The sequence below is a fragment of the Phoenix dactylifera genome, chromosome 9, assembly GCF_051530095.1.
Source record: "Phoenix dactylifera cultivar Ajwa chromosome 9, Ajwa_hap1_PhDact_Kaust_v1.1, whole genome shotgun sequence".
Lineage (NCBI taxonomy): Eukaryota > Viridiplantae > Streptophyta > Magnoliopsida > Arecales > Arecaceae > Phoenix > Phoenix dactylifera.
The window spans coordinates 28,290,668-28,300,245 of NC_143198.1; the positions used below are offsets into that span (position 1 = coordinate 28,290,668).

At 37.9% G+C, this 9,578-nt stretch overlaps 1 protein-coding gene across 2 annotated transcripts; it reads left to right on the forward strand.

Annotated features, from left to right (window-relative positions):
* The first annotated feature begins 1,906 nt into the window (after window positions 1–1,906).
* On the forward strand, window positions 1,907–6,945 carry LOC103709490 (auxin-responsive protein IAA27-like). Of its 2 annotated transcripts, none has more exons than XM_008794856.6 (5): window positions 1,907–2,848; window positions 3,830–4,059; window positions 4,956–5,097; window positions 5,764–5,825; window positions 6,554–6,945. In XM_008794856.6, exons 1-5 carry the CDS (start codon window positions 2,364–2,366, stop codon window positions 6,589–6,591), a joined length of 957 nt encoding a protein of 318 aa, XP_008793078.4. In that variant the 5' UTR covers window positions 1,907–2,363; the 3' UTR covers window positions 6,592–6,945. The 2 variants fall into 2 exon arrangements, with proteins under 2 accessions (XP_008793078.4, XP_008793077.4); XM_008794855.6 differs by having other exon boundaries at window positions 1,928–2,848; window positions 5,764–5,837.
* Window positions 6,946–9,578: the final 2,633 nt, after the last annotated feature.

The following is a 9,578-nucleotide window of genomic DNA, read 5'->3' on the forward strand; positions in this document are numbered from 1 at the left end:
AAAATAAAAAAAATTGGGATAAACGAATCATCAACCCTCTTACAGAGAAATTGTCTCCCGCATGGCTTCAGAACCGCTCATTTTTTCAGATTTTATTTATTAAATGCTCATCTCGATGCACTGTTATAAAAACTAGCGATTGTGATGGTTGATGTGGATGGTCTTCTTTCATCTTCCGGTGGGTCACCGGCAGTTCCTGATGGACGGGCAGTCAAAAGCCCATCGACGGTTGCCGTCAACTCCGGCGCGAAACACCGCCCATTGTCGCCGAGCTCATGACACGCATGGATCCATGCCGTCCGGATCATGATTCCACCGTATCTTACAGCGGACCAGATGTCTGTCCCGAACACCGAGCACACGGGATACTTCCTGTAGGCTGCCGGAGAGCAAGCGAAAGTCGTGTGATTGTGGTTGCTTGGCTTGGAGATACTGGAACGGAATGGTGTTTGGTGTTTCATGGGATGGCTTGGTCTGGATGGTTGGATACTGAGGGAGATCCTTGGCATTGCATGGATGGCGAGCCGTTCGATGCGGGGGCTGACCGCTGCGGAACACAATAATGACGGATGATTCAGGCGTGGTTGGACAAGGATTGGAAAGCTGTGTCGTCGCCTCACGCCCAAAGGCCAAAGCAGAGAGAGGGAAAGACGCCCAAAGATGACGCCCTATTTCTTTCTTTTCTTGAATTCTTATTGAACATATGTGTTGCTTAATAGAAATAGTTTTCAATTTTGCTAATTGAGGAACAAACGAACGATTGTGTCTCGGTTCTCTTCTTTATCCTATTTTTTATTTACTATTTCGTGAAATATTTTTTCAGAGCTACGGTAGAAAAAAATGATCAAGAATTAGATAATGATGGTGTATTAATTTTTATTCATGCTTTTATAAATATTTTTTTGTTGTTGTGATACAACTTTATACATCTAACTTTGCTTTCTTTATCTGATCATGATTAATTAAGAATAATATTCTATCGTATATGATCTTGATCATATGTTTAGCAATAGTAATTTTCTTGTCGATTCTTTAACTTTTTTTATCGAATAATATTTTTTGATTATTAATTAGTTTTTTATCTCACCCAACTTCAAGATTTGTACAATACAAAGAAAGAGGTAAGTATCGCCATTCACTCCCATTAGAGCAGGGAATTGAGTGGTGCTACATGGTATTTTTCAACCTATAAAAATGATATTGTGAGGATCTGTACGGGTGTGTGTTTAGTCCCGCATCAGTTATTTCGTGGATAGATTTTGGATACTTATACAGAATCAAGAAACCTAAATAATACCTTCTGGCTAGCCATGTTGGGTGAGATTTTGAGTTGTTACAAATGGTATCAGAGCGGATCTAGCCCATAATTTATGCAGACTAGGGGACACTGCAATATGGATCCATTGAAGATGATTACGGGCCGATCGTGGTATTTGTGATTAGATTTGAATGGATTTGAACTCTTAGCCTGATGAGGACGTCAGGGCTTGAATGGAGGGAGTATGTGAGCACCTGTCCGAGCGTGTGTTTAATCTCACATCGGTTATTTGCTAGATAGATTTTGGGTAGTTATACAGGATCAAGAAATCCAAATAATACTTTTCGGCTGGCCAGTTTAGATAAGGTTCTGGATTGTTATAAAGAAACACAAGGGAGACATATATATATATATATATATATATATATATATATATATATATATATATATATATATATATATATATATATATATATATATAAAAATTGGGCTGGACCCTTTTTGCACCCAAAATAATGAAAACAAAATATAAATGCCTTGGTATATATACACAAACTTCAAGTATAGACTCACACAGAGGGTGCACCGTTGAAAAAAAAGTAGATATTTAGCCGCTATACTAACATTAAAGAATTAGAAATTTATGAACTGAAGGAACGTTATCAGAAACGCTGTCGGGAACTTTCAGTCCCCTGTCGGTAGGTTTGCCCCCAAACGGGTAGACATTTTCCATCAACCAATCCCCAAAAATTAATTAAATTGTACAAAAAAGAGTCGGTCTCCTCCCTTCCAATTTCCCTCTCTAAAACCCTCACTTCCCTATACTATTTTATTCCCCTCTACAAAACATCGTTAGCCAATAGAACTAAACCAGAAAAAACAATCAAAAAAATAAAAAAAATCAAAGCTTTCTCACTATCCTTACCGCAAAAACAACTATATTAAAGGCTTCTCTCTCTGTCATCCCTTGGAGCACCAACTTTTTTTCCTTGCCTTCTGGTTCTCCTCCTCCACTCTTCTTCCCTTTATATTGGTTCTCCGTCACGCCGCACTGTCCGCTTTCTGTTCGCCGGAATTCCTCTTGGAAACCCGCGGGCAAGCTTTCATGACATCGCGCTTGGAGCACGACTATATTGGCCTCTCGGAGCTCTCCTCCATGGAGAGCTCCGACAGGCTTTCCTCTTCGTCTTCCTCCCTCTCCGCTGAGGACGACCCCAAGCTCGGAGCCCGCCCGCCGGCGCTCAATATTAAAGAGACCGAGCTCCGCTTGGGTCTCCCGGGATCTCAGTCCCCCGAGCGGGAGGACGGCCCCGGCCTGACACTTGGACTCCCCAAAAGCCTCGTCTCCGGCGCGAAGAGGGGGTTCTCGGACGCCATTGACGGTTCCGGCAAGTGGATGATCTCCGGAGGGAGTGGATCTGAGGTGGAGTTGGGGAAAGGCGGCAACTTGTTCTCGCCTCGGGGGGAGAACGGCGTCGGAAAGCATTCGGGGCCGGCGGGCTCGGTGAAGGATGTCAACGGGGCGGCGGCAGCAGCGGGTCAGGAAAAGAAGGCTCTGGCTTCGGGGGCTGGAGTCGCCCCTGCTGCGAAGTAAGTTCTTTTGACTGTTCTTAGCTTCTTGGGTAATTTCACAATGGGGAGAGTAAGTGGTGAGTTGTAAAGTTATCTTACCTTTTTTTTTTTTTTTTACTTTTAAGTTTTGAGGTTATCTCCTTGCGATTTTTTTCATTGCAATGAAAAAAAGGAAAAATGGTAATTACCTATTTAAGTTTTGAGGCAATCTCTTATTTTACGGTGGTTTTGATGAATATATATTAGTACAACTGCTCTAGTATTTCTTAATAGCATGGCCGTTTCGCATTGATTTGTTGCTAATCTTTTTGGTGGATTAATCCACAGAAAAAGAGACGGAAATAAGAGATAGAATAGGTATTCATTCAAAATTTCTGGTTATTTTTGTTATTTTTCAGTCTTGTTGCTTATGGATTGGGAGATGTGTGGTTGTCGTTGCTGTAAAATAAAGAAATGATTGATTGTAACTGCTGATTTCTTCTGAATTTGTTATATTCGATGCAGTTGCCCTTTCCCATGGTGGCTATTTTAAAACACCAATGTTGTGGTTTCTCTAAAGCTTTTTTTTTAATCCTCACTATTATTTTATTATGATGTTTCTGGTGTAGATTGAATTAGATTTGTTTTTTTTTTCACAGATCCACCACCATGATTCTGAAAAACTGTCTTTTCAATTTTTTGCTTAATTTAAATATGTCATTTCTCCTGTTGGCTCTCAATTTCTTAATTGATTCTCTGTTCTTAATGTGTGGAATTCATGGATTGAACATAGATGCATGCGCTATGTTCTTGCAACAAAATTTTCATGCTTGCTAATATGTGGATACAATGTAAATTAACCTAGACCGTTTTTTTTTCCATTTCACCGCCTCCTTTTCTTGTTCCTCCTGAAGCATGGAACTTGTTTTCTTCATGAACATTATGTGTAGATATATTATTGTATTAACAATTGGGTAGTCTCCAGATTGCTGTTGTTCTAAGAAAAATGATATCCAACAGGGCACAGGTAGTGGGTTGGCCCCCAATCCGTAGTTACCGAAAGAATACAATGGCTTCAAACCCATCGAAGAATAAAGAAGATACTGAAGGAAAACCAGGGACAGGTTGCCTTTATGTCAAGGTTAGCATGGATGGAGCCCCGTATCTCAGAAAAGTTGACCTCAAAACATATTCCAACTATAAGGAGTTTTCATCGGCACTGGAGAAGATGTTCAGCTGTTTTACCATTGGTAGGCCTGTGTTAATTTTCAATTTTTTTAGTTTCTCTTCTTAATTGTGGGGAACATTTTGCATTGTTTGGCATGTTAGGCTCATTCGGAAAACCCCCCTTCTATCGCTTCAAAACACACACACACACACACACACATAAGGTCTCTTCCACTCCTGCCCTCCCACTCTCTCCTCTTTCTTTTCTCTCTTCTCTCTTTTTTTAATCATGATGGCAGCCTCCTACTGAGAAGTCATGCTAATTGGAAATGAAAAATTCTTGCATATAAATCATTATGTTGGCTATACTCTTCTTTATTTACTTTTTTCTATTTTTTTTCCTACATGCACTTGATGAGACATGAAGGTACACTTTGATTGCTTTACTGTCTCCATTACTTTTGATATCTCTAAGGGCTTGTAGATTATTGCATGAGAGTAATATAGTTGAGCTACTGTGAAAATTTGATTTCTTTGTTTTTTTTAAAATCTCTTAGAGCCTTTCCCTTATGTTGTCTATAGGATTATAGCGGTTTGTACCTTTCAGGTTAGGTTTATGAAGGAATACTCAAGGAAAAGAGCTCACCTCCATAACAGGAGGTTAAATCTTAGCATTCTTTTTCAATTTATCGTTCTTCAGATGAGAGGATATTCAGAACATTATGAAAATATTGCTTCAACATCATTTTTATTTTGATTTCCCTTTATTCAATGTGGATGTTGAAGACTTTTCAGGGAAGCTTTCATAACAAAATATCCTGTGGTTTTGCTTTTGTTTATCTCATCATATTCTTTAAACAACCCAAGGTTGTCCCACATGAGAAGTAAAAATTGTCATTGTCCTTAATATTATTTTGTAGCTTCTGCAAGTGTCTGTGCAAGGATGGGTTTACTTTTCTTTTATTTTGTGGCATTCTAGGCCAGTGCGGTTCACATGGAATACCCGGCAGAGATGGACTAGGTGAGAGCCGGATGATGGATCTTCTCCAAGGATCTGAATATGTCCTTACATATGAAGACAAGGATGGTGATTGGATGCTTGTTGGTGATGTTCCATGGAAGTAAGAACAATCTTCAGCAACTTTATGAATTTTCTAGTTACAATGAAGAAGGAAAGGTCATAAAGATGTAGTAGTTGGCTTTTCACTGTTATAAGAAAATTGTGATTTTTGATTATGTCCCCCAATCTGTCTTTATGGCACAATAGTGTTAGTAAGTGAGCATGTAAAAAGGACCCTAACCATCAAGATAGTAGAAAGTAAACCAAATCTTACCCATATATAAAACAACATGATTGAGCTGTTTTAAACTAATCAGCATCATTGAAACAAATTCAGTGTGAATCATTTAAGTGTTCCAGTAGTTTACTTGTACTGAATCCTTTGTTAACTGAGATCCTCAATGTTGACCTTAGCTTCGATCAATTTCATTTGTAATTCATAGAGGTAATATCGTGTTAAGACTATTCCGACATTGTTTTTATTTTTATTTATTTTTTAAATTTTTTTCTGAAGGGATGTACCATGTGCTTCTCCAGCTTGAATAAATTTCTTTATATATATACTTTTAATTTATTGTCGTGTGGTATCTTCATGGGAAACATGGATATTTGGTTTTCTACTTCTTTCTACTTTATCTGTTTGTTCTGATCCATTTCTGCTAGATGGTCTTTAATTATGGTGTTACATTAATCTGACAAGCAGTTATTTATTCATTGGCAATTGCAGTATGTTCATCGACACTTGTAGGAGGCTCAGGATCATGAAAGGCTCAGAAGCAATTGGAATTGGTACATACAAATGTGAATAGCATTCCTATATTTTTACTGATTCTTGCATCTGCACTGCTTGTACTTGGTTAATCGACCGCACAGTTAAACTTTATCTTTAACATCATAGATGTACCGCATCTTCCAACATGTTGCTCATCCAACTGATGATGGTACATATCTCCTGATCTGACCAATTAGCAAAATAGGCATAAACTAGTGGTTCTGTCTGTAATGATGATTTGCAGCAACAATAACATATGAAATGATGTTAATATGACATACTTTATGTAAGGTTCTTACTTTTAATGTATTGTGGGGCAAGCATCATTACCCGAATGTGGAGTTCCTCAGGCATAATTATGAACCATTCGGTGATTGTTCTGTTGTTGTATTATTCAATCTTTAACTAAAGACATAATTATGAGCTAACTAGAAAAAAATGCATCATTGTGAACTAAAAGGATTTCTATGATCTGTATGCATATAGTCCTCATGTATTTATGATAGCTGTATCTAACATTTGTTATTTAGATTTCATTATTACAGTACTGCATAAGTTATTCCAGCTATTCCTGGGATATTTGTACTCTTGTTTTTTTTTTTTATATATATTAATTATTTCTTAAATGTCCAGTAACAAGAACTGAAAAATGCAATATTTAGAGCATCCATTCCTAACATCATATTAGATTTCATTAATATATTATATCTTATATTTAATGGTTTATGCGTCTGTCTGCTTGCAGCCCCTAGAGTCATGGAAAAGTGCAAGAGTCGGAGCTAGCTGCGTTTTCATCCTACAGCTAAAACAAGTGAAACAATTGTCTGCAAGGCCCCTTCTGGAAAGATGTAAGGGATCATCCAAAGTGCTCTCTTATACCTTACAGCTTGTTACACATCGTGTGAAACTTTTATTTAACTTCCAATGATTTCCTAGGGACATAATGTTTATTAGGTTGAGTCAGTCTCTTTATCCCTTGCAAACTGTCCCTGTCATTTTTATACATGTAGATGATTGCCTTGCTGTAACCAATATGGTTTGTCTTGCTGTAACTGCTATGGTTTTGGGCACTGCTTCCTGTGTGCTAATGACAACTGCAGATTTCTTCTAATTAATTTTCATAGATAAAATTATTCAGATGCAAATCTAAATACCATATCCTATATAAACCAGCTTTAGCTATTTGCATCTTGTATCTTTGAGTTCATGATCCATGGCCTAAACTTTATTTTGTGTGGATTAAAAGGCGTACCTAAGGTGTAATGGTACAAATATCATGCTATCATTTGCTGATGATGTTAGAACACGCAGCGGGGTCTAAATGATGAAACGGCCTGGACCAGGTGGACATTGTTACAGTGATTTTGTTCATAATTTGGTGATTTGAATTTTTCAGTGGTTTCTGATGGTTGCTATTTTACCTAGTTAACTCAAAATCTTATTCTTTTATGCAAAGCGATTCTTAGCACTTCAATTCAGGTCTCACCTGAACACATGATGTGCGCTTGTGCCTGCATGCCTCTGTTTGCCCATGCACGCTCGTTTGTGCGTGCGTGTGCATGCAATCACTCGCATGTATGCGTGCAACCGCTGCCCTACGCTACATCCAGCTTTAGAATCATGGTGTAGGGGCCTGCATTGGTGGCCTGGTGGGTCTGGCCTTCAGAGTCATGAATATTGTAAACTGAAGGCATTAGAAGCCCTTCCCTGCCATCATTGAGCTGCAATGATGAAGGGAAGGAAAGATTGGTAGATTTATGTACACTCAGAGTCAAGCTTCTTCTCTCTGTTTTTCTTTCTATAACAAAATAAAATGAAAATGAATGATGTTCCTGTGTTCTTTCACTCATGATGATGTCTCTTTGTTGGTGGGCATGCAAAGCACAAACTCTGTGAACGCTCTATTTTCTTACTAAACAAATTATACCCAAAGATATCACCATGGAACTGGAATATGATCTGACTTTTATACCATGGAAACTTGTAGATTCTGTGTATGTCGAAGTTATTCTCGTGAAATAACATCCTGACTAAACTGTGGACATACCTAGCAGATCTTTAGCGACAGGGTATCGGCTTGGCTGATGAATGCATCAGTCTGTAGGCTTGGTATGTTACATTTTTCAGGCATATTTCTGTTAAAAAATGAAATCCATATGGAACTTAAAGTTTGTTATGTTTGCTTTAATGGCATATACAAAGTGAATTTATTTGAAGACTCTTCTTCTTCTTCTTCTTCTTTTTCTTCTTCTTATGAGCAAATCATAGGAGCCATGCTTGCGCATGCGACATGGCTGAGGTTTACATCTCAGCCATGATGTGTGCTGGGATGTGAGTTTATACTGGGTGCTTGCTGCTGCAATATATACAAAATAATGGCCTTTGCAGATGGAAAATATGCCAGTTGTCCCTTTTTTATAAAAAAAAACAACTTCAGGCATTAGATTATCAGTTATAAAAAATAATGACCCAAAATGGTAGTTGAAATTTTCAATTTTTTGTTGCTTTTATTGTAACCGGAGATCTCTTTAATTTCTTCAATTTAGTGAATAACCGATGTAAAACTAAACACATGCCCGTACAGGTCCTTATATATTTTTTCAATTTAAGTTCTGACGTTCATCTAATTACAAGTACCACGATCGGTCTATGGTCAGTCCTAATGGATTTATACTGCAGTGTTGTCTAGTGCACATAGGTTATGAGCTGGGTAAATATAGAATTTCATCTAAAATGGCTAATCGGAAAGTATTATTTGAATTTTTTGATCCTATATAAGTATTCAAGATCTATGTAACAAATAATCAATTGTGGAACTAAACACACACTCATACGGATCATCAGATATTTAATAGACTAGGGGATAAAATATATAACAATTTTGTATTGTATGTGATATTTTCATTTTATTTTCTTATGTATTTTCCCTTAACATCGGATTGGGCCATATTTTTTTTGGTAATTCCGAAACTGGCTTAGAAGCTGGTGAGGCCTTAAAATTTGAGCCTGGTCTGGTCTGATGAAAACGAAAGAGACCCCCTGCTCCGCGGTAGCTGCTCGTCTCGGTTCGGGGGCGCTCCACCGTAGGATCATCCACCGTCTCGCAGGCGGATGAAAGTCGGAGCGCTTTGAGAGATGTGCGGTGGGCGATCAAACGGTGGATTAAAATATACGACCATTTTACTGCCGGATGACTCCAGCATGCGCTCTTTTCTGGACCCGATTAAGAAGCAGTCAGTGAACTAGGATTAAACTTGAGCTGATAGAAGGGCTTTTTTTTAATTTTACATATCAAATTAAAAATTTATAAGGAAAACTCTCCATTAATTTCTTCAATCATGACTCTGTAATACTAAATCTGCTTCAATGATTTAGGTGTGTCATGTGGTTGGAGGGACAATCCCTAAAATAATCACTCCTTATTGTGTATATCATGTATGCATGGTTCAATATTGTATTTATCCCTAGATGGATGGGTTATTACTTGTTCCATTCCAAACTATTTGCCTAATCCGAGCCAATTCAAAGTTGGCTCGAAATTTGACCCAGGTTTAGCCGAGTCCTAATTAACCAGCTCTACTGTATACATAATAATCTTATGGTCATAAAATTAGTTTCCTTCATATTGTTGCAATTGTATGCACACTCAGAATCCTGAAAGCATCAACCAGTATACATGAATTCTGAAGAAGCCATCGTAATTTGATAAATTCCTTAACAAAGTCTCTTTTTAGTTTTGCTTCTTTTCTTCATTCTGTCCCTCTAAAAAT

Excerpts from the sequence above, each read along its gene's own strand:
- LOC103709490 (XM_008794855.6), top strand. The coding sequence starts at position 2,364 with ATGACATCGCGCTTGGAGCACGACTATATTGGCCTCTCGGAGCTCTCC. Across the intron at positions 4,060-4,955 it reads GTTCAGCTGTTTTACCATTG|GCCAGTGCGGTTCACATGGA; the intron begins GTAGGCCTGTGT and ends GTGGCATTCTAG. Across the intron at positions 5,838-6,553 it reads TGGAATTGGTACATACAAAT|CCCCTAGAGTCATGGAAAAG; the intron begins GTGAATAGCATT and ends GTCTGCTTGCAG.